Here is a 24,168-nt window from a genome sequence, read left to right as displayed (position 1 = left end):
TCACCACTTAACAACTAAGTAACTTTAAGCCTCTTTTCCATTTTGTGACTGAAGAACACACTTAGTCGCGGTGGTCTTGGTCAGCTGAACACAAAATGCATTCTCCACATTGAAATGGTTTTGGAAACTGCTTATCTGGGGTGCATTCGAGGAAGCAGATTATAGTTGGAGAGATAACTGTGGAGTACTGGCTGCATCCCTTTTTTCTTTCCTTTTTTGTGCCTCTAAAAATGAATGCAGGGCTGCAATCAGTCGTGATGAGTATGAATAAATGATCTGATTTTAGAAAGGCAACTCTGCAGAGCTCAGCTGCTCTGCTCTATTTTCTCAGCGCCTCGCCGTGTTGCCAGGCTGGTTTTTGTGTGTTCTTAAGCTGTAAACCGACCAAACCAGTCTTTAAAACCTGTCACACCCAGTATGGGCTATAACCTCTCCTTCTGTCTTCCTAGTGAATGACACGCTACTGTTTATGGCAGCAAACCCTCCCTGTAGGCTTTCATATAGAGAGGTCTGCTATACACATGTTGTCGTTATACATTGTGCTTCAACCCTTCACCTCCTTTTCCCTCCCTCCCTTCCTTCTTCCTTCCCCGGCCGGCACACATTCTCCACCGCTAAAGTGTATCCTGCTGCTGCTCGCCTCTTTAGGAAGGCCACGGTTGGGACTCGCAGTGCCCCTTGGTGTTGTTGCTTCTTGAGCGAGCTCAGGGGAGGTATCAGACACTTCCAGCTCCTCGACTTCACCCGAGGCTGCGTGAGAGGGGGAGTGTTTGCATCCAGCTGTCTCCCTCTGTCTCTGCTGCTTCACACCAGCTGCAACCAGACATCAGGGGAGCCTGTTCCAGCTGACACTCGACTACATAAACAATAAGCTCCTGTCTGCTTTCCCCTTCACCTACCACACTGCAGACACAACTCCTCTAATGTGGAGGGAGGATTGGTACTGAGTGTGAACCTGACGACATTTGGTGAAGATGGAAATATGTCAATCACAAAAAGAATCGAAGGAAGCTGTCTGACTCATTCACCTGTTCAGCTGCACTGAATGTTTAAGCATTTTTTTCAGCTGCATATTTTGCTTTTATAAACCTGCAGCTGCAATGTGTTGCTTCAGTCTGTTTTCTGTCTGTCAGCTAAATAGGTGTTGATAAAGCAACTGTACACTGCCTGCTCAGCACCAAACAGGTTAGCAAGTAGCTAAGAAACATAATGGAGCAGTTAGTGGCTGTAGAAACTGAACTTTTTCTCAGAAGATGAAGGAGCCCAAAACATGAGCTAAAAGAAGGTCAAAGATGAACAGAAATGCTACTCCATGTCAGCTGTTGACTAAATTAATTAATGTAACTTGATCTTTTTAGACTATATCATTTAGATCATGTCCAGCTGTATGTGTTTTGACATAATTTACACTCAAGGACTGCTTTTCTGAGTTGGAAAATGGTTTGCGGAGAAACACATTTGTCAGATCAAAGTACTGAAAGATAAATCGCTTTGGTGCTGCTACCAAGAATTAAGTATAGACTATGAAGTCGTATCAAACAGTTTCTAATGATACCCAACCCTAGAGCGCATAAAGATAAGTGTCACACATGAACTACTAAACTCAGCAATAGGGCTCAGCTAAACTTAGATGAAAGTGGCTGTAAATCATGCAGTGCTTTTACCTTCAGCACATTTACCTTATTCTGTGAAGTTATGAAGGGTGAATAGTTGTATTAGCTGACCGCTCACATACACGAATCTTGTTGGGGCTAGCATGGGTGACCTTTCAAGGAGGCAGAAAAAGCAGTGTGAGCGTACTGGAGGCTTGAGGGGCTCACATGAGGATACAGCACACTGCTTAGGTCATGGCCGGTCATCATTAATGTGTCACATGATCGGCTGTGGTGTAGGTCTATGCAGCCGGATCTGCTGAATGACAGGCTGCCTGAGTTATGAGGCCGGCTAACCAGCTTAGCTAGTCAGAAGCCAAAGCCTCTCAGGCGGGGCCAAGGAGGGAGGGAAAGGATGCAGGGGTCAATCCAAAGGCATCCCACTGTTGAAGTGTGTCTAACTCAACTAAATTAAGCGACCTATACTAGCCTAGTCCCTGTGTTGTGGAAGTGGAAAGTCAGATGTTGCAAAAGTCAAAAGCCTGCACACGAAAAAGTGTTGTTGCACGGCATCTAGTGCAAAAACAACACAGGTTTGTTTTTGTGTCACATCAACTCACTTCTGTCGCCTCACTGAGGAGGTAATTACAGCTGTTTCAAAATGACAAGTTAGCTAAGCGTTGTTGAACAATGCAAAAACACCGACAATAGAAAAGTGTTATTTGTACCGTTTGGTGGTGCTTCCGCTCATGGATTACACGTCTGTTAAGGAGAAAACACCAAACACACACACCTGCTGTGTGTGCAGCAGCGCACACGTGTTGATAGGATCCTTCCAGCAGCTGCAGCAGCGAGAACAAGGGCCTCCTCTATGCCCTCTGAGACATGACTTTACTTGAGTTTATTGCCACCAGTGCTTGTGTTCACTCCTCCAAGTTTCACAATATGGATGGAGATGAGGCACCGCAGGGGAGGAGGACATAAATCACTACTGCAGCACCGACGGGTAAAGCCTAGTAGCTCGAGATGAGGTTAAAGCAGAGAGAGCCACTGGAATAGGGTTACACCTGAGTGTGTGGAGGTCATTTAAGGGGTCTGCTTCCTGCATTCCACTGAGAAATGATGCTACACCGAATGTTACAAAACAGAGTTTAGTCATTTTGAAAGCAAGGAGTTAACAGAGACACTTTGAAAAACTAGCAGTCTTTATTATCTTCATGTTCCTCCCTCCCATTACACACTGCCACTTGAAACCAAATAACAGAGCATTATGTTCCAGATGGATTCTCGTTATCTGCAGTCAATTTCAAATGGAATCCAATAAAAAAAAAAAAAGCTGACACAGCGGCTAACTCGGGTTTGGAGGTGAATGACTGCAGATGAATCCACTCAGTCACTGCGCTGCTCTCAGCACTATAATCTACTGCAAGCCCATTGATTAGCATTTGGGGTAAGTGGAGAGGAAAGTTAGCCCATCCGTCACCCAGGGGGCATTGTCAAGATTAAACACTCAGAGGTTCACAAGGAATACTGACGGACATAGGTTGCCTTTGAAGTCTCCGTTTTAAATATTGACAAAGCGATCTGACTCGAGACAAAGCAGTGCTTTCTCTTTTGTCTGGTTCTTTTCATTTGCATGAACATAAGGTTGGCTGGTTTCTATTCAAATATGGACTGAACTGTTACATTTAATGTGAGGAGATCATTCAAAAACTTGAAACAATCCAGCCTTTGGAGTTTCTTGGCAGTAATATGTGATGAGTGTGCACTTTTGACTCTTTGTTAAAAAGCAACACTTGCACTGCTTTCACAATATTTGTTGAGCGCAAACTGGCAGAACTGACGACTGTTTCTGAGACTGATTAAACACAGATTTCATACATAGCATTAAGTCTGCAGCTGTGTTGCACTGGACACTCACACGGTGCATAGAGGAGATGTTCTCAACACTGTTGGAGAAAGGTGCCCTAGCAAGTTATGGGTGGAGTAACAAATACCCCGAGGTAAAGATAAAGCCCTTTAGATTACAATCTTAGTTTTCAAACCACACTCTGTATGTCAATCTGTAACAGGTTTACACTGAGAGACAGACAAATCTGTTTCATCTAAGAAAAAAAGTCATGATCTTTGGCCAAAACATGGACGCATGCTTCTTTAAAAGTCCAGTCACTCCTTCCGTTTTCCCTCCAGGAAGCCCTGGATCTTCTGTAAGTTCTCCTCCTGTTGATCCAGAGCTTCCAGCAAAATCCCCATCGGTGACCTCTTTAGTCCTGCAAACTCCATCTTGTTCTCCAGTTTATTTTTCATGTTGCGGAGGCGAAAGGAAGCGTGTGCAAATATCACTGAAATACAGATGGGAAAGTGACTGTTAACATTTGAAATGTTTGGCAAAAACAAACCCATAAAAAATTCAAGTCATACGACGAGTCTTTGAGAATCCGAAGAACATCTTTCATTGATTTGGAATCATTTCGTGGTACTTCAAATGCACACATCAGTATACTACACAGAAGTATAATGCACTAAATGGCATTTAATGAGCTAATGAACTTCATAGTAAGCTCTGTTTACTTTCTGTGGATGTTTATGCTGCAATACCAGATATAGAATGAATCAACATGTCACTTAGGGACTATTATCCAGTGTATCAACTTACATGCCAGAGGTAAAGTGATCGCTGAGGTGAACACCATGACACTCCCCAGCATAGAAATCAATATGTAGCTGGCAACCATGACGATGATTACAAAGGCTGTGGGATTCTGCCTCTTAAAGCTGCTGATCGCAGTTCTGTTTTCTCCAGCCCACACTGAACCCAGGAAGATGCCCGACACCACGGTCATGGCTGTGAACATCCCCAGAGGGTTCAGGAACCTGCAGGGCAGCAACACGAGGCACGTGAGAGCAGATTTAAATGGCTGTGATGCAGCTAGAGCATGAATATGTTCCTGTGTAGTCACAGGCTCCGCCAAGTGGTTAGAGTCCGTCTGTACAACAACATGGTTTCAGACTGTGCCACATACTGTTTTTATAAAAATTGGACAACCTCAGATGAGCATATCATTCATTTTATTGAGTCCACAAATAATGACATCTAAAATTAGATAAAGGTTAATAAGCAAAAAGAACGAAAACTAAAAGAATAGTTGAATAATGAATTAGCCAGTGAGCAGAAAATGGATCTGCAGCTCTTATTTGCCGCTTTTCTGATGTTCATTTTTCACTATTTCCTGACATTTAATAACCTAAATGATTTAATAAATAATCAAGAGAATATATGTCAGATTAGCAATGAGTAAATGATTATCAGCTGCAGCCCGGAAATCCTTTTTTTTTTTCAAAACTGTATATCAAATCATAAGTTCACACCTGATACACACACACTTAGAAAATAAATGTATACTGAAGGTATTTTGTTTGCTGCTCTCACTGTTGTATTCTGTCCAGCCAGACAAAAAAGCTTTGTGACAAATCCAGCCTTGGCACGAAAACAGTGGCCAAGTCCATGACCTCAGTAAGTAGTGTGACCGAGGGCCTGTCTCACCAAGTACCTTCAACTTACTGAGGCTCTCTTTGAGGTATCGTGGCATCACTAAGCCGAGGAAAACTTAAAGGAATCAAGGCTTGATGGAGGTGGATGTGGTCAAAATGTGTCATGAACAAAGCATTGGAAGCCAAATTACAATGTGCAGATATTGTTCAATTAAAGTCCCTTTCTCAGCAACTATTGATATGTGCAATAATGTTATTTTCATCCAGATGGATGTAGACAATCAGAGCTAGTACTAATGTATATTTTGGTTTATTTTTTGTATTTTTTCAACTGATATTCCATAATTGCCTGCACTGTCCTCGTTGCTGTTGTAACAATCTAAAGTTCCCCTACTGTCGGATTTAAAAAGGCTTATTTTAAAAACTCATCTCTGTGTATCAAAATTACATACGGTAATTAGGAGATTTTAGTTAAAAACAAATCCATTCCTGCTTTAAAAAGGTTTAGATGTAACAACATTGTTGCCTCTTTTAGAATCTACAGATCTATAAAGCCCCTGATTATTTCTCAGCCCACCCTTCTATTGCTTCTATTCTTAAATACAGTATTCTATTCTTAAAATCTAAAACCATAAGACTTTTATCAGTACAGTACAGTTTCAAAGTACAGATGTCCTGTCATGGTGCTGACTGCTTATTTTGCTCATGATATGCCTTATAGCAGAGATAAACGCCATATGGACTGGGATTGACCGATTACCAGTATCAGTATTTCTTTTTAACCATTCCCTAATAAATACATTTAAAAATGCCCTATTTGGCTCTGTATCAGTAGTCATTCTGTGGTCTTGGACATGTTCCACCCATAGTACTATCTTGATCACATGTCAAGTAATATCCTGGTATCAACACTGAAGAACAAATGGTAAAAAAAAAAAAAGTTCTTTGAATTAAACATATGCCCAATATACATAAACAACCAGTTAAAAATAATGGTTAGCTGCTTTCTTGATTATTAATCATAATTACTGACCCCGGGGAAAGCATATCAGTCGATCTCTAACATGGACATGTCAATAAAATAAAAATGTAATTTTCATCAGAGAGGTACTTTAAAGTAAAAAATAAATAAATTTAAAAAATTCTACCTGTCACACCACTGAATACAGAAATATTAACTTGATTTTCTAAGTTAATTTGTGAGGCTAAGACACAACAAGAACAGCACACTCAAAACTACTGACTGATTAAAAAAACAGACATACATACAAATATTTTGATCATTTAAATTATTCATTTAACAGTTAGAAATGAACCTCACACTGCCCTCTGATGGTAAAATGATGTGATTGCAACACTGTATTTTTTTGTACTTCTTTAAGCAAATTCATCAACATATTTACCTTAAACTATCAGTCAGCGTATGCATCAATGTATTACTTAGGCTCTCACTCTCATTATACTAATATCACACAAAACAATATGGAGGCCATATTTATACCCTACGAGGGGCATTGACTTCCTTTTATGCAGTCAAATGTCAAAAATGCTACGTCTTTGTAGGAACATCAGCAATCCTGAACAGATTCTGCTTTTTGTACGTTTGACCTACAGTGTGAGTTACCATAGTAACCAACACTGAAACCATCTTTGAGAGTCCAACTGCCTAACAAACAACTGCAAGCAAATTAAAGGAGAAAGACTCCTAATGCCTAGTGCTTTAAAGACAATGCTCACTCACACAGTTGAATAGCCAGAATGTAGGATATTGGATGGTTTTGAAAGCATTACAATAATGTAACCTCTCACATTCTTAAGTATGTTAGAGTAGCAAAGTTGTGCAATTCTTTTGACAGGATTTCTCAGCTTACACCCCTCATCACTTACATTTATGCCTTGCTTAGACCGGTTGCACAATACCTATGGTTTACTTTTCCTTTGTACGCATCCAATACTGACCTGAGATTACTCAAACAGATGGCAGCGCATATTATATAACCCTCTTGTAGCGATATTGTTTCTGATAATTTCACTCTCAATGTTATTTTCCACTCTAGTGATGTGATTCCATTTCTCTGTAGGTTCAAAAAGACACGATGCCTGTATGTTGCCGTTGGAGTATAAAATGTTTTATAATCCAATAAGCTTCCTCCCACTCCCTAGACACACCTTTTAAGACTATGTGTTCCATACTTTATTCTGTTTCCACACTGGAGGAACATACATGACAGGGTTTTATAAAAACAAGAAAATAAAGGTATCAAGTTGGACTAGTTTTGCTAGGTTAAAGGTCACACTTGAGGACAAACAAATTGAGAAATCTTCCAATACCTGATTTCTTTCTTCACAGGGGAACAAAGGTGGATGATTAAGCAGCTGTTTTATCACCAGTGTGATATCTGCAACAGCTGACCAGACAGAAGGCTTATGAGGCCTTGATGACCATAGCAACAATATGTCATCACACAACTCAGCAGACTGACCATGGCAGGGCATCACTATTTTTAGTAGGCTGAGCTCTATTTGGAACAAAGTGCAAACTAAAGCCAGGATATTTCATAAAGGAGAGATTTAATCCCTGATCTGATGGAGTACCTTGTATGGAGTTACCGGATAACAGAGCGGCTCTTCAAGCACTCTGCTGTGGTCCGGGCCTGCTCATGCACTTAAAACTAATGAGTTTTGATTTAGGTTAATGTGCTGGACGAGGCAGGACTCAACATTATTACTGCACTCTCCAGTTCAGTCTGTTTGCATATTTGCACATCATGTGGGTGTCATGTTCAAAATCAAATATAATGTCTTGAATTATACTTCTATGTGTTGCTCAGTTCTTGGCTTTGGGTGACATAATGAGAAAACAGAAACTGTGCATCACAGAAAGAGGAACAGTACTTGCATTCACTCTTATTGGACTCATTCCAACTGTAAGCAGAGTCTACATCCTGCCTCTGCCCACTTATAGATCCTTTTAAAGTAGGTTACATGCTGGCTTATGCAAACAGGGCAACAATAGCGACTAAATATTGCAGCAAAGGAAACATTTAAACCCGGAAATACTGTTACAAACACCAAACAGCTGCTGTATTGGTGCTGCTTGTTGTCATATGCATTACTTACCCGACAATGAGGAAAACAGCGACGGCCACAGCCAGATAATTTGTCTGATAGTAAAGCAGGTTGCTGATGACTCTGTTGCCCCATTTCGCCGAATCTTTTACGTCTGGCTTCCCGAATCTTTCCGAACCGGGGAAGAAGTCGCCCCACGATCTGAGCGGCGTCAGCTCCACTTTAGCCATCTCCCTCTAGTCCCGTTTACTAATCTGACAGTCAACACAAGCAGCCGGAAGATCACCTGAAGCTTCAAACCAAAGTAACGCGAGAGTTCGGCGGCTCTCGCCTCGTAAACCCCGCCTCTGATTGATGACGTTACATCACACTATAGGTCAGTAAGCGCACGCTCTCCAAACTCTTCCTGTATTGCTTTATAGTATATGACAGAGCGGCGTTATGGGGAGATAACTGCGGTTTGTGTTAATAAAACCTTCGCTTTAAGCTGCAGGTCAGTTGTGTTTGTTATATCTACTGCCTAACTGTCGTCATGACACCTGTTACTTACGTGTTCTCAGTGTAGAAACAACGTGACAGGTGCACGCCGACCGCTAACGGTCAGAAGCATGACTTCAGTGACATGTAGCTAGCTAGCTCATTGGTAGCGGGCAAACGTAAACAAACAGAAACCAGTTACGACGTTTGTGTTCTTTGTGCAGATGTGGAGCAGAGTATTGAACCCTGGTGTGATTGGCAAAGGAAGTATTTCTTGGAGGAGTCTCTTTACTATGCGGCTGAAGACCAGCGAGTTCCAGTGTCTGCTCTCTGATGGGCTGAATGGATTAGCAGGTGAGGTACAGCTGTGACCGTAGCAAGGGCGCACAAAAACCAAAACCACTAACTGAATTTCAGGAATTCTGTTATGCTCCTCTAGTGCAAAGAGTAGTAGAAGCCTATTTTAATATGAGAGTTAGAAAATCACACCCTGATATGCTTTGGTTAATTGTTCTACAGTTCATCTTACTACACTGCTCAAAAAAAATGAAAGGAACACTTTGAAAACACATCATATTTCAATGCGGGGAAAAAACAAACTGAATATTTACATTAATATGGACTGGTTAATGTGTTAGGAATGAAAAGATGCCACATTGTTTGATGGAAATAAAAATGATCAACCCCCAGGAGGGCTAAATTCAAGACATTCCAAAATCAAAGTGAAAAACTGATGTGGCACACTGGTCCGTTTTCTGAAATTCGTTGGCAGCAACTCAAAACGGTACTCAGTAGTTTGCATCACCTCCATGTGCTTGTATGCAGCCTGACAATCGGGACAAGCTCCGAATGAGACGATGGATGGTGTCCTGGGGTATCTCCTCCCAGATCTGAACCAGGGCATCACTGAGCTCCTGGACAGTCTGAGGAGCAACCTAATGGTGTCGGATGGAACAAAACATAATGTTCCAATCCAAAGGCGTTCTATTGGATTTAGGTCAGGTCAGTATTGGGGCCAGTCAATGCTGTCAATTCCTTCATCCTCCAGGAAGTGCCTGCATCCTCTTGCCACATGAGGCCAGGCATTGTCATACACCACAAGGAACCCAGGACCACTGCACCAGTGTAGGGTCTGACAATGGATTCAAGGATTTCATCCTGATACCTAATGGCAGTCAGAGTGCCGTTGTCCAGCCTGGAGAGGTCTGTGTGTCCCTCCATGGATATGCCTCCTCAGACCATCATTGACTCACCACCAAACCGGTCATGCTAAACCATGTTACAGGCAGCATAACGTTCTCCATGGCTTCTCCAGACCTTTCCATGTCTGTGACATGTGCTCACGATGAGCCTGCTCTCATCTGTGAAAAGCAAAGGGCACCATTGGCAGACCTGCCAATTCCTGTGTTCTATGGCAAATGCTAATCAAGCTCCACAGTGTCAGGCAGTGAGCACAGGACCCACTAGAGGATGTCAGGCCCTCAGACCACTCTCATTACATCTCTTTCTGATTGTTTGGTCAGAGACATTCACACCAGTGGCCTGCTAGAGGCCATTTTGTAGGGCTCTGGCAGTGCTCATCCTGGTCCTCCATGCACAAAGGAGCAGATACCTGTCCTGCTGATGGATTGAGGACCTTCTGCAGCCCTGTCTAGCTCTCCTCGAGTAACTGCCTGTCTTCTGGAACCTCCTCCATGCTCTTGAGAATGTGCTGGGCAACACAGCAAACCTTCTGGTAATGGCACACAATCCTCCAATCCTGGAGGAGTTGGACTGTCTGTGGAACCTCTGTAGGGTCCAGGTATCGCCTCATGCTGCCAGTAGTGACAGTGACCCAAGCCAAATGCAAAACTATTGGAAAAACAGTCAGAAAACACAAGAAGGGAATAAAATGTCAGTGGCCTTCATGTGTAAAACCAATCCTGTTTTGAGGGGTGTCTCATTGTTAGCCCTCTAGTGCATCTGTTGTTAATTTCATGAACACCAAAGCAGCTGAAGCTGACTAAAAACCCCCTCTTTTACTTACTTGACCAGATCAATATCCCACATGTTTGACTGATTTGATGCAATACTTAGACTAGAAAGTGTTCCTTTAATTTTTTTTGAGCAGTGTAATTATCTGAAGTGCACTACAGGTACATTTAACATTTTGATTACTATGGTGACCACCGTTCAAAATATCCCAGGAGACAAAATGCTTATTTGCTAATAAATTTAACACTAAAAATTCTTTCCATGTTTGACGATAAGTTATGAAACTCAAACTAAAATGTGTTTTTACTGTTACTTGAATACCCAGTGTCATATTTTGGTAGTTACTTTAATGATTAGAGAGCTCACATTCTGTAATATATCTAAACACACACATGCAAATTAAATTTAGTAAACAGATCAGACTTTTACAGTGAAGTAATATCCTGCTGTGATGCAATTTAGGATTCAGCTATAACTAATGATTTAAATGTACCTTAAAAACGTGGCTGTGTGCCTTACAGCTCACCTGAACTGTAAACAAGTTCTCAGCATGACTCGCCACTAGGTTTTGACCAGTCTGATCTTTCATTTCAAAGATAGTGGTAATTATTGAAATTAACCCATCAGATTTTTGAGAGCTTGCTTTGATAATATTTAAATTTGTTGGTGATGCTTAAAGTTCTTGGTCTACTGAAGAAACCAAGGCTGGAAAATCAATCATTTCAACAGCACAATATGTGCAAAAACAGTAGTCACGTCTCAAAGAAGTATGTTGTGAAGTAAGGCAAATTAAGTCTAGCAAATCATACTACAACTTTTTTTTTCTTCTGTTTAGTCCAAAAAAAGCATTCAAAGTTCAGATTTGCCATGAGTGGTCTTCATCAGAAGTCTATCTGGTTTAACATTGTTTACTCAATTTTAGGGGCTTTTGTATACCCTGAGGTTTTTTGGTTGCTTTATTTTTATTATCACAATGCTCTGTATGCCAAGTTCAAAGCCAGGTCTGAATGCCAAACTATTTTGAATACATCTTGCCAGTATTGTATGAGAAAGATTCCAAATATGTTGTACTCCCCAACAGCATCACCCCAATCATTGAAGAATTAATAATTCTTCCAACTAGAATTTTTCAAGTAATTTGGTGAAAATTCTTGATTTTTTTTTTTTTTTGTTCATATTGTAGTCAACTTCAGGGTTCAAAAGATGTTATTTATCACATGTTCATGCAGCATGTACAGTAAATACAGTACTGTTTATTACAGAAGAACAGAGTACAGTGATCCAGGTTTTTCCAATATTGTGCAGCCCCTGAAGAAACGAAAACTAGATGCATTTGTTAGTCAGTTCATTATTTGCTTTTTGCAGATATCTGTATTGCTCTTTATTTCACCTCATAAATTAACAGCATTACATAACAACTGCAATACAAGAATTACTTAAGTTGTGTTTGAGATAATGTGCATAATATTAGTTAGTCCTAATTGTTATTGTGATAACTCTTTTCTCTTATGACATACAGCCTGTGACAAGTTTGTGATTTGATCTTTCCAGAGGTGTTTGCGAAGAACCAGCATGAGCTGAGGATAGCAGGAGGTGCTGTACGGGACCTTCTGTCTGGAAAGCGGCCTGAAGATGTGGACTTTGCCACCACAGCCACTCCAGAGGAGATGAAGGACATGTTCCAGTCTGCTGGGATCAGAATGATCAACAATAAAGGAGAGAAGCACGGGACTATTACTGCAAGAGTAAGAGGCCGGAGAGGATGCAGCTGCTCTCATTTCTAATCGGTGTACAAAAATCTGCATCAAACTTGCTGTCAGGCGTTTTACTTTGGCAGAAAATTAGTCCTCCAGATGTAGTTATGCCTGTTAAAGTTACTTGGGGAAAATGTAGTTAAAACTGAGTACTAAGAAATGATAACACCTGTCTCCAGTCTGATCAATCAAGCTAATCGTAAATCTTTGTTTTAATGGTTGCACCATGTTGATGTACTTTAGGGTTTTTTCTGCTGAAAAGCAGCCCAGGAACAGGAACCTCAGCTACTAATTGATTAGTCTGTTCCTGGAATATGTAAATAAGATCTGCCTGATGAACAGATGCAGCAGGCTGAAACACATGGCTTCATTAGTTTTTCTAAATATAAAATGTCACAGTGTCATAATGTAGTACCAATTGCTTTAATAAGTGTCTAGAATCTTATGAATGACAGTATATGCACCATCACCATTGCTGCTCCATCACTTCTATTTATCTCTTGTAGCTACACAATGAGAACTTTGAGGTGACCACACTGAGAGTGGATGTTCAGACAGATGGACGTCATGCAGAGGTAGAATTCACCACTGACTGGCAGAAAGACGCTGAGCGGAGAGACCTCACCATCAACTCCATGTTTCTAGGTAACTCTTCTTTGTACTCCACTAAACCAGAGCAGGAACAGTGTTGAAGTTCACTGATGATTTGACGATCCCTGTTGATGATCTCTTAACTCTGTCTCTCATTACTTTTAAGGAGTCAAATTTACTTTAAAATTCTTTACCATGGTGTGTGGACATTGTTTTCCCTCACAGGTCTTGATGGCACATTATATGACTATTTTAAGGGATATGAGGACCTGCAGAACCGGAAAGTGCGGTTTGTTGGGAGCGCAGAACAAAGGATTCAAGAAGACTACCTGAGAATACTGCGATATTTCAGGTCAGCTCCCTAATTTCATTTTTTCCCTACCTAAATCCAGCTATAAACTTTAAGAAAAAAGGAGGAGAGGGAATTTACAATGCAAGTGAAAAATGAAATCACACTGACTTCCTCAACTTTATCATTTCATCACAGATTTTACGGCAGGGTGGCTTTGGAAGCTGACGACCACGAGCCAGAGACACTGACCGCCATCAGGGAAAATGGTCGCGGACTGGCAGCTATATCAGGAGAACGAATTTGGATGGAACTGAAGAAGATGGTGGTTGGTAACCACGCTGGTCCTCTGATGGAGCTGATTTATAACCTGGACCTGGCCCAGTACATAGGTGAGAGCAGGGGAAAAAACCCTTTACATCAGCATGTTCAGCTTCAGTCATTCACTATTATGTGTATGTAGTGAGACATTGAAGAGATAGACCTGACAAAACAAATAATGAAATGATTAATCAGTTATTCCAACACAAAGACTTGATTGACCGCTCTGATTTTGTTGTTAATTCTTATTGTTAAAGAAGTGCTTCATACTGTACTGCACTTCTACCCTATCTGTAGGAGACCAGCACTGGTTGCAATTTCATGACTCTTTGTTCTCAGTGTGGGTCAAAACTGCAACTCAATAGTGTCTTTAATTGGAGACTCTGTCATTGAAATTCCAGCTTCTTTCAAATTCTCGATTTGATCTGAGTCTCGATCTCAAACCAAGATAACGCCATTAGTAGTGCTGATTTATAAATCGTGTTTTTATTTGCACTGTGCATGCATAGTATAGGCCACATAATGCAAATATGTTATTTAAATTCATGTCCAGTTCATAAGATAGGATATCCTCATTAATCTCTCACTGGGGAAATTTACTTGTTACAGCAGCTAGATACAAATGAGGCACAGAAGAACAATAAGGCTAAAAATACAGATTTAATAAAGACTGTGTACATCTTTCATGTATGCAGATGAGGCAGGATGGTGGCGTGTTCATGTGCAGTTTGTTCAGTGATAGCATGTTTAAAGCTATTTTTCCTTTCTTTATTCAGTGGGCAGAGGCTGTTCAGTGTTGGAGATCTATGTTAGCACTGACCTATTAAAGCAGAAACACATAGGAACTGTATAGTTAATACATTTCAATATTTGTTAATTTGTCAGAAGCCATATCATCATCACAATATTGAACAATGTAATCAGATTCCTCACACTGTGCATTCCTCACGACAAAACGTATTTCAAACTTCTAAGTTCCTCTTGACCGCTAGCAGATGGTACACTTTTTGTTTTCACATTTGAGTAGTAGCCCTTGTAATGAATGAGCTGACCTTCGTGCTCCTTTAAATTTATCTTTTTATGAAACCTCCTTTTGATAAATTGCTCTTAAAACCATTACTTTAGGTAAATTTTGTACACAAACTAAATTTAGAATTTAATTGGACGGTCCCTAGTGTTCTTGAACTCATTACAACAACATCTAAATTTAAGTAGAATAATCTGTATACTGTATTCCTTTTAAAGGTAATGATGACTGCTACAGCTCAAATGCTAACATCACATTTTCCCCATTTGATTATTTTTACCTGAGGTTGCACATGCACTGACTAAGTTTTTTTTCAGTAATTTTATTGTGCTGTTGGAACTATGAAGCTGCTTGGAATGTCTTTTACACATGCTGTATTTTGCTGTAGTTTGGTTTTAATAAAAACAGCAAAACAAAATCAACCAACTAAGTGCACAGTTTCTTAGATCATGAGTCTTTTTTTGTCTTCCCTCAGATCTCTTGGAAAGGGTTTAAGAGAGAATGTTTCCTCATATGACAAGATTGTCTGCTAAGTGAAGGCATTAGCAAGAAGATCAATAGTGCCAAACATTTTCAAGTCTCACACATTGGAGCTGTTTCTAAATGGGGAAGGTTTCAAATCCTGTTACTCAGATGAGGTGAACTCAATAAATCTAAACCTCTGTGGTGCTGTGGACTCCGGTATTCGTCACCACTATTCACTAAACGACTCCTGATTCTTTAACTCTCCAGGTTATTCAGCAGCCTCACATGATTTTATAGCAGTACTGTAATTCTAGCAAATAATATCCTGTGTTTTTGTGCTGCTGAGTTCCCTTCTCTTATCACTCATATTAATCTCTCCTGTCCCTGCTGCTCCTCAGGTTTACCTCCAGATGGCAACATTGATGAGCTGAAGCGAGTGTGGCGGAACGCTAAGGAGCACTCACCAAAACCCATGACCATCCTGGCTGCTCTGTTGCACTGCCCAGAGGAGGTGGAAAAGATGGACATCAGGCTGAAGGTGTCCAGAGAGGAGAAGTATCTGGCTCTGTTCCTGGTCAAAAACAGACGGGAGCTCTGCAAGAGTGAAGATGATCCGGACAGCCTGAAACCTTTCACTGACTTTATTGTTGACGTAAGTTTCCGCCTCTTGTTGTTGGTCTGTAGAAAGAATTAGGTGACAGTAGAGATTCAACTTTATCAGAACAATGTGGTCAAGGATTTTAGACACAGTTACATGTGGGGGAAAAAAATCTCTGGGCTGGATTGATTATTTATCAGCATGAATTGTGTTATGAGCAAGTGGTCGCCTACAATAGTGTTATCATTTTATTTTGAAAGTGAATAATGCAGTGAGGCTACTAGGTGAAGTACAGTCATAAGACAGTTTAAATTAGAGATAAATGAGTGTTAATTAACTGATTAGTCAATCAGCAGAAAAGTAATCAGCAACCATTCTGATAATAGATTTTTCTTTTAATCACATTGAAGCAAAAATGCCAAAAAGAAAAATCTTGTCACTTTAATATTTGCTTCTTGTCTTGACTCTAACGATGATTCACTCAATACGGTATCCTCAGGGTTTAAACTGTCGGTCAGACAAACCAATCTATTTGCAGACATCAGCTTAGGCTCTCGGAAAATGAGATAGGCAGCATTCCTCCAAAGAACAACTAATTAATTTAATTTATCATGTTCTCCTGTTGGACAGCAGTTCTCCTGCATCCATCAGCCACAACTGAAAGCAGCATGTTCCCACACATACTAATAGGGCCTGGAGAAAGGCATTGCAGGGAACGCTTGTTATCACTAACTAGAATGGAGTTCCAATAGACAAATCAAACTGGATCTGGGTCCAAGTGGGTAAAATACTTAATGAATAATGCTCTCTACTTTCTTTTAAACTCGCATAAATTAAAAAAAAAACAATTACCAGTGCATTCTGGGTGTCTTTCCTCTAAATAACAAGTAGATCTATTAGTTTGACAAAACTTTTGCAAGTTTAACAAGTTTTCTTGTTTGAATTGGTAAACATTTGAATTTTAGTTCTTAGTTTAGTACTTCAAATGTTCTCACCTAATTACATGTGAACACAAATGTCTTAACTTGAATAGATTGAGGTATTTTCATGGGTTAATAGAACAGACATTAGATTCAGCTTTGAGAAAATACAGTCCTTCATTTGCAGAGGTAGAATTACACTTGGTCAAAAGGGAGAAAACCCCACAATGAAAAGGAGAATTCACACAGGAATGCTTTAAACTCCTTGAAAATGTAGTTTCCCACCCAAAGAACAGATTTCTATGTTTGGGGTTTTGCTCTGTTTGAAATGGAATGTGGCTCAGTTGAAAAAAATCTGCTGTTGCATGTTTCCAGCTAGTCAGGATATTGATATATCTGCTTGTCAGGCCATTGTTAATCCAATTAGATCAATTCACACCTGAACACTCTAACTTCTTGAGTCATGATTATTTAATGGGATTTTAAAACACGTAATATTAATTATGAGTTTAAGTGTAGGCATGTTTTAAGTTGGTCTAATTCACACAAATACTGTATCTTCTCAGAGTCGGGAGTTGGATTCCCAGAGTAAAATCTGCGAGCTGCTCAAGTACCAAGGTGAACACAAGCTGCTGTCAGAACTGTGCCAGTGGTCCATCCCTCGCTTCCCCATCAGCGGTCACGACCTGAGGAAGATGGGAGTCAGGTCGGGCAAGGAGATAGGCGCCACCTTGCAGAAGCTCCGCGACATCTGGAAGAAAAGTGGCTACCAGATGGACAAAGATGAACTCCTTGCATACGTAACACCTTAAATGAGCAGAAAAGCAAATGTGTTTTTGTGCTTCAGACAAAAATAAAACTTGGACAAATGATGCTGTCACTGTTTGAGCAGTACGATGCTTATTGTTAATAGACAATACAAAAAGTAAATGGCTGCTGATGAATGTCATTTCAGCCTAAATTACCCTTGGGCCCCTTTTGTTCATTTGCATTGCTGTGGAAATCTGAAGAGATTACTCGGTGTGTCTTGCAGCTGACATCATATGACAAAATGTGTACTGGAAGCATATTTCGCCGTATGGATAACCAGACAACTGTGTGATCTGTGGAAATGGTAAAATTGGTACTATGCCAGGGCTCAGACAAATGAAATCTTCAGTTTTTTCGCATGTTCACTCTTTGGGCTGATGCTATGAATGAAGATGAAACATGTCAGCAAGAATCTGTCATTTAGAGTGGATTAAAATATCAGAGCAGTCACACTGGTTTTTGTTTTGGGTTGCTGTTTTGCATAACTGCATTTGTGTTATCTAATTTTTTCCCCTTTGTTTTCTCAACAAAAGACTAAGTTCTGTTAAAAAGGGGGTGCCTGTATTGGATGAACTTCTTAGCATGCTGTGTAGAATACAAAGAAAAGCCTATTTGCCTAAAATCCCGACATTTCTATGGCTTTGCTGCTGTGAGAAATAAATATTTTCCAAGCTGGAGAGGTTGCTCCGCCCTCCTGCAGAGATGAAGTGATATAAAGCCCTGAGCTCTCCTTCACTAACACCTCAGTTTGTGTGTGGTGAAGCTCAACACTTGTTGCTCACTGGAAAATCACTCTGGAAACTCCCACTTTTTATTTAACCTTTTGATCCAAATGTTCAAATTAGAATTATTAGCTTTCTCTTACATTTTTTTTGATTCAGTGAAATGCCTCCACAGCAATTGGATTCACCTGGCGTGGCTATGTAACTGTTCAGCTTCTCTGTGCTGATTTGGGGGCGAAAGCATGGCTTGGTTCAGTGGGAACATGAGTAACATCACACTGGAGAACACGCTGTCCGGTGATGAACCTCGAGACGAGCGCTTGGCTCAGGTGGAAATAGCTCTTCTGTCCATCATCTTCGTCACGGCAGGGATCCTAAACTTTTGGCTGTTGTTGGTGCTGTGGAAACGCAGGAAGCAGCTCTCCAGGATGCGCGTCTTCGTGTTCCACCTGTGCGTCGCCGATCTGGTGGTGACATTCTTCCAAGTTTGCCCCCAACTCATGTGGGACATCACTGACCGATTCATCGGTCCAGATATATTGTGTCGCGTGGTGAAATACCTGCAGGTGGTCGGGATGTTTGCCTCCACTTACATGATCGTAGTGATGACTGTGGACCGATATCAAGCCATCTGCAAGCCCATGGTGACTTTTCAGAGGCGCAGGGCGCGTTGGAACGGTCCGGTGTGCGCAGCCTGGTGCGTCTCCCTCATCGGCAGCCTCCCGCAGATCTTTATCTTCTCCCGGGTCGAGGTGGCTCCCGGAGTGTACGACTGCTGGGCGGAGTTCATCAAGCCGTGGGGACCGAGAGCCTACGTGACGTGGACGACTTTGGTCATATTCGTCCTGCCGATTCTCACCGTGATCGTGTGCCAGGTGCGCATCTGCCGCACTGTGCACATCAACTTCCACATAAAGACGCACCACGCCGGAGAGGCGACCAGAAAGGCGCTGTCCTCCAGGGCCAGCAGCGTGGCGGGGGTGTCCAAGGCGAGGGTGAAGACGGTGAAGATGACCGTGGTGATCGTGCTCGCCTACATCATCTGCTGGGCGCCTTTCTTCACTGTGCAGCTCTGGTCCGTCTGGGACGTAGAGGCGCCCACTCAGAGTAAGAAAACACTGATCTCACAACATGGAACTAAGAGATTTTAAAGGTGTCTGCCGAGTTTGTTATATCTTGTGTGATTGGTTCTAACTTTTCCCATCAGAAAACAAGAAATAAAAAGATAAAACACGCTTTTCCTGGGGAAAAAAAGTCTAATTCTCATTTTTGCACCAGATTAATAATTACTTTGACAATGATGCAATAATAGATTAAAGCTGCAAGCAGAGATGGACGGGTCCTCGCATCCTTGCTGGTCAGCGAATCCACGCATGTTCACCAGGTGGCGTTGCGACCAAGAGTGTATTTGGACCCACTGATGTCATCAGGACTGGACTCTGATCATACATGTAAAGTTTCAGGCAGATTGGAGCATGTACAGCAGGGGTCACCAACTATATTTGCCAGAGGGCCAGAATTTTACCGGACAGTCACTTTGGGGGCCGGACCCTCAAACAAAAATTAAATAAAAATCGAATTTTGGCATAACATTATTATTTGATGTTTATTTTTTATATTTTTTTCCATTTCATTACAAAACTGAAGGCATTTTTAGCCTTTATGAGTCAGTGCTCCTATCACCTGTACCACAGTCAACCACTAGGAGTGATAGAGATATTTTGCCTCATCTCAAGTCAACTTTATTCACAGAGCACTTGAAAAAGAAACACCGCAGAAGTGACAGGAAAAGGCTTATTAACACGGGTAAAATGGCACTCTCTAAGGCCACGAAACGAAAAGTTGATGTGGAAAACGGATCCTTTAATAATGACTGGACTGACTGCTTTAATAGTGTGGACCACATGATATTTTCTCTTTGATCCTCACAATTTTGGAATCCAGTCGCGGGCCGGATTGGACAGTTCGGCGCGCGGGCCACCAGTTGATAATCACTGATGTACAGGCTAGTTTTAGAGCATTTCCTTCCATCCACCAGGTGGCGCTATGACTGTGGCTGTATATCTGCATGTGAATGTGATCAGGGCAGGACTCTGATCATACATGTAAAGTTTCATGCAGATTTAAGCATGTTCAGGGCAGTTACACTGCATTTCCTGTTTCATGGCGAATTGTAAATTTCCAGGGGTCGCCATTTCTACACCCTCAGACTTTTGTGGAGCATTTTGATAACTTTTGATCAGCCATGCCTGCTGTACATCCTGGCCAAATTTCAGCTCTCTCAGTGTTACCCTGTTTGAGTATATAGCTTTTGAAAATGGTCAAAAATGACCTAAAATTGTCAAAAAAAAGGACACATAATTCAAAATGCCCGACTTCCTGTTGCGTTCTGGGCATGGGTGTCAATTACATTTTTGTCTGTCTTGACCAGTTACATATGCCTACCAAATTTCATAACTCTGGATGGCCGCAGTAAAAGTTTGAAATTTTCCAGGTGGTGCTATGGAGCTAATTTTTCAAAACACATGCGCAGTTCATCTAAAATATCAAATCTTCAGCGGTCCTGATGTGTGTGGTAATTTTGGCGAGCATTTGAGGGTTCAAACCCTGTCAAAATGTACTTTGTTTGTCAAGGCAACAATCCATTGCCACGGCAACAGTGTTTTATGAATCGTCAAAATTTTCACACTGTGGCATCATCTAGGTGTGAACACTGAGCTGTCAAATTTCAGAATATGACAAAGTATTGGGCAATGGGACGGGCTAATGTAATGACAAGAACTCCCTGTTGCCAGTAGGTGGCGGTATGAGTATTTCTAAATTCATGAGTGTGGATGTGTTCAGACCCAGACTGATATCCATCATATAAAGTTTGTTCCAGATTGGACCATGTGCAGCTGAGATATAAATAATTCAATTTTCATGGCGAAACATCGAAATTCGCTGCGCCGCAAAAGACACGCCCTTTGATGACGAGTCACCATTTTCTCTGGGAATCATCATCAACATGTTTAGGCTTATGTCACCGAATTTAAGGTGAATCTGATCAAGCTGCTGACAATAGTACATCAAAGTGTAAAAAAGTGTACTTCCTGATAAAACAAGGTGGCGCTATGACTGTGAATGTATATAACTACATGGATGTCGTCAGGGCGGGACTCTGATCATACATGTTAACTTTCATTCAGATCAGAGCATGTTCAGGCGAGTTAGACAACACTTCCTGTTTGATGGCGAAGGATCAATATTTTGGGAGTCGCCATGGCCACGCCCTTTGACTTTTGCGGAGCATTTTGATAACTTTTCATCAGGAAGAACTGTTGCATGTACTGGCCAAATTTGAGGTCTCTCGGACTTACCCCCGATGAGTTATTAATCAGAAAATATTTACAGCTAATTCAAGATGGTCGACTTCCTGTTGGGTTTAGGGCGTGGCTGTGATTGACTTTTTCGTGTGACCTGATGTGCTGCATATGCCCCCCAAACATTGTGGCTGTAGATTAAACGCAGTTGGCCTAATGACCATTTTTTTCAATTTTACGGGGGGCGCTATGAAGCCATTTTGCCACACATGCGCAACTCCCATAAAATATCAAATTTTTCGCCAGTTTGACGCATTCTGGGGTATGTTTAGGCCGCCAAAGTGGAGTTTGAAAAGACAGGAAAAGAGTGAAGAAGAAGAAAAAGAAACCCTAGGGTTTCAATAGGGTCCTTCGCCACCGTCGGTGCCTTGGGACCGTCGGTGCTCGGACCCTAATTATGGCACTGCTTTCACAATAGTTCATATACTCATTTAAAGGTAATCTGTTTGAATACAATCATCATAATAATAATAAGTCAGCCTTACAAATGTGAGTATGATTCTACTTTCAGCATAAAAATTCAAGCTGAAACTGGTTCCTGTCTGTAAGAGAAAACTCCAATAAAACAAATATTTCTCCTCCTGTATTTCCAGCTGCAACCTTCACCATCCTGATGCTGCTGGCCAGTTTGAATAGCTGTGCCAACCCCTGCATCTACCTGCTGTTCTGCGGGAAGCTGCCCAAAAGACTGGTGACCCTGATGTGCGGGGGTCAGCCTGACTTGAAGGAGTCCATGCAGGAGGAGGCCACCATGGTCAGCTCTCTGTACATCAGCCTCAAGAACCTGTCAGACTTCAGATAAAAATCTTTGTGACAGAGAATTACTTTTTTCTCAGTTCAGACTTTCGCCTCTTGAACATTTGTGTGAAAATAATGAAAAAGACTCACTGAAATCCTCTAGCAAGTTCGAAGACAAACATCTGAGCACAAAAGTGTTCATCTTTGTCACACATTTTAACACATTTGATGGAGCTTTTAGTAGTAATAAGAATAAGAATCTAGAGGAAAAAATAGCCACTTTTGTGCATCTTCCAGCTTCACTGAGGTGTGCAGAACAGCAATGACAGAGAGATGCTTCTTATTTCAGTAATAACAGAAGTGCACTCTAATTGTGAAAGAGAAAGAGCAAGTGACCACTTTACTAGTGTGACCTTCTGTGTGGAAGAAAAACACCTTCATGATTCTGAGGGCTGTGGTTCTTTCATTAGTTTCTAGTTCCATTTTCTGCTTCGTGACGGTGAGAATGTCACACTCCTCCGGTGCCAGTCCTCTAATTGTGCTCAGCTGAGGAAGCACAGCTGAACTCTATGTACAATCACTGCAGCATTTAAGCTGGCCTCTCTGCACTACACTCTGCCGGTTCATTGGTCCATATCCCACCATCCATGCTATGACGCACTCAGCGGTCCCCTGCACTCCGGTCACCACCTCTTGCACGCTGCTTCCTGGACACAAGCTTCCCGTTGGACTTATTATCTGTTCCCCTGCCCTCGTCACATCTCTCCCTCTGCTCCCTTCATTCTGCCTGCTTCTGCCTTCCTCCCATGGACACATGTGAGTTTCCTCTCCCCTGTTAGTTTAGTTTCATTTAGTCCTCGTTTCGGCCATCTGGCCCGCCCTTAGTTAGTGTAGTTTTAGTTTAGCCCCCTGTTCTGTTTAGTGCCTGTGCCTCCCGTATGGAGAGCTTTTGTGTTTCGTTCCTTTATTAAAACCTTATTCATTTATCTACCTGCCTGTCTATTGCCGCTGCTTGGGTTCACCCGCCCCGTTGTATGACAGAAGCAAGCCAAGTTCCTCAGAACAGATGATGATGAATCACACTTGCACCCCTTGAGCCATAGTTTGCACCTGCTGGCACAGCACAGCACTCCCAATTTCTGATAAATAAAACAGGAAACAGCATTTGTTTTCATTTGAAAACAAAATAATGAACACTGCATCATGAGGAAATGAGCTTTGTTATCTTGAGGTAACAGGATAAACTAACTTTTGTAAGCATCTGCTTGTAAGTTAGTATTGATATTTTATTGCATGCAATATTGTCCTTAATGGGGTTGTGTAATTCTCTCATTTTCAGTATAGCTCTACTGTGTAAATCACGTTTTTCACTTAACAGTATATTTCTGTGTGTGTATATTCATCAGATGTCCGTTGACTTTCATTCATGTACATATGCCTACATAATGACAAATCTGTAAGTTTGTGGTCAAATAAGTTATCAGATTATGCAGTTTCATTAATGTTGCTCATGTTGCTAATTGATAAATATTGCAATATGTTTACATTTTCACACTTTTTCCCGTCAGTCCTTAAGGAGTGATGACCTCTTAAGTGTTATCAAATAAACCGTTGTGAATTGTCGTTGGACTGTTTTCTCTCTTGCCAACATGACTCTTTAACTCTTGTTAAAAAAAAAAAAAAATCTCTGTTTTGGAATTACACACTTTAAAACACCTCAGCCAGTCAGTCTTCTGTTTGCCTGCAGTTCTTCCTGTTTTTCTGAAGGTTTTTACTTTTCTGCTGAATGTCACCTGATGGAGTTTTCATCCTCCATTTTTGGAGAGGAGCATATGGGAAGCCAGCAGGTGAGGCAGGAATACATGTTTCAATTATAGATATCATTTTATCATATAACATGTCATTATAACTGAAGGAGAGCCGGGAGGAGAACATTAGCAGAACCTGGCACATGGCGGTTCTTTCAG

General features: G+C 41.3%; 3 protein-coding genes across 3 annotated transcripts; 2 read left to right on the top strand and 1 right to left on the bottom strand.

The window, feature by feature from the left end:
- Window positions 1-2,779: 2,779 nt before the first annotated feature.
- Window positions 2,780-8,467, bottom strand: arl6ip5a (ADP-ribosylation factor-like 6 interacting protein 5a). The gene is made up of 3 exons (XM_022187718.2): window positions 8,205-8,467; window positions 4,249-4,466; window positions 2,780-3,934 (listed from the first exon to the last, which is right to left on the bottom strand). The coding sequence occupies exons 1-3, from the start codon at window positions 8,381-8,383 to the stop codon at window positions 3,759-3,761; spliced, it is 573 nt and encodes a 190-aa protein (XP_022043410.1). The 5' UTR covers window positions 8,384-8,467; the 3' UTR covers window positions 2,780-3,758.
- Window positions 8,468-8,522: 55 nt separating this feature from the next.
- On the top strand, window positions 8,523-17,829 carry trnt1 (tRNA nucleotidyl transferase, CCA-adding, 1). Its single transcript, XM_022187810.2, has 8 exons — window positions 8,523-8,646; window positions 8,855-8,984; window positions 12,156-12,349; window positions 12,865-13,003; window positions 13,175-13,301; window positions 13,437-13,630; window positions 15,450-15,703; window positions 17,136-17,829. The coding sequence occupies exons 2-8, from the start codon at window positions 8,855-8,857 to the stop codon at window positions 17,379-17,381; spliced, it is 1,284 nt and encodes a 427-aa protein (XP_022043502.1). The 5' UTR covers window positions 8,523-8,646; the 3' UTR covers window positions 17,382-17,829.
- A 144-nt stretch (window positions 17,830-17,973) lies between these two features.
- Window positions 17,974-23,824, top strand: avpr2b.1 (arginine vasopressin receptor 2b, tandem duplicate, 1). The gene is made up of 2 exons (XM_022187904.2): window positions 17,974-19,208; window positions 22,057-23,824. The coding sequence occupies exons 1-2, from the start codon at window positions 18,344-18,346 to the stop codon at window positions 22,263-22,265; spliced, it is 1,074 nt and encodes a 357-aa protein (XP_022043596.1). The 5' UTR covers window positions 17,974-18,343; the 3' UTR covers window positions 22,266-23,824.
- The last annotated feature ends 344 nt before the right edge of the window (window positions 23,825-24,168 follow it).

This window comes from Acanthochromis polyacanthus, chromosome 5 (genome assembly GCF_021347895.1).
Source record: "Acanthochromis polyacanthus isolate Apoly-LR-REF ecotype Palm Island chromosome 5, KAUST_Apoly_ChrSc, whole genome shotgun sequence".
NCBI lineage: Eukaryota > Metazoa > Chordata > Actinopteri > Pomacentridae > Acanthochromis > Acanthochromis polyacanthus.
The sequence above is the reverse complement of the archived record's forward strand: the minus strand, read 5'-3'. Positions and strand labels throughout refer to the sequence as shown.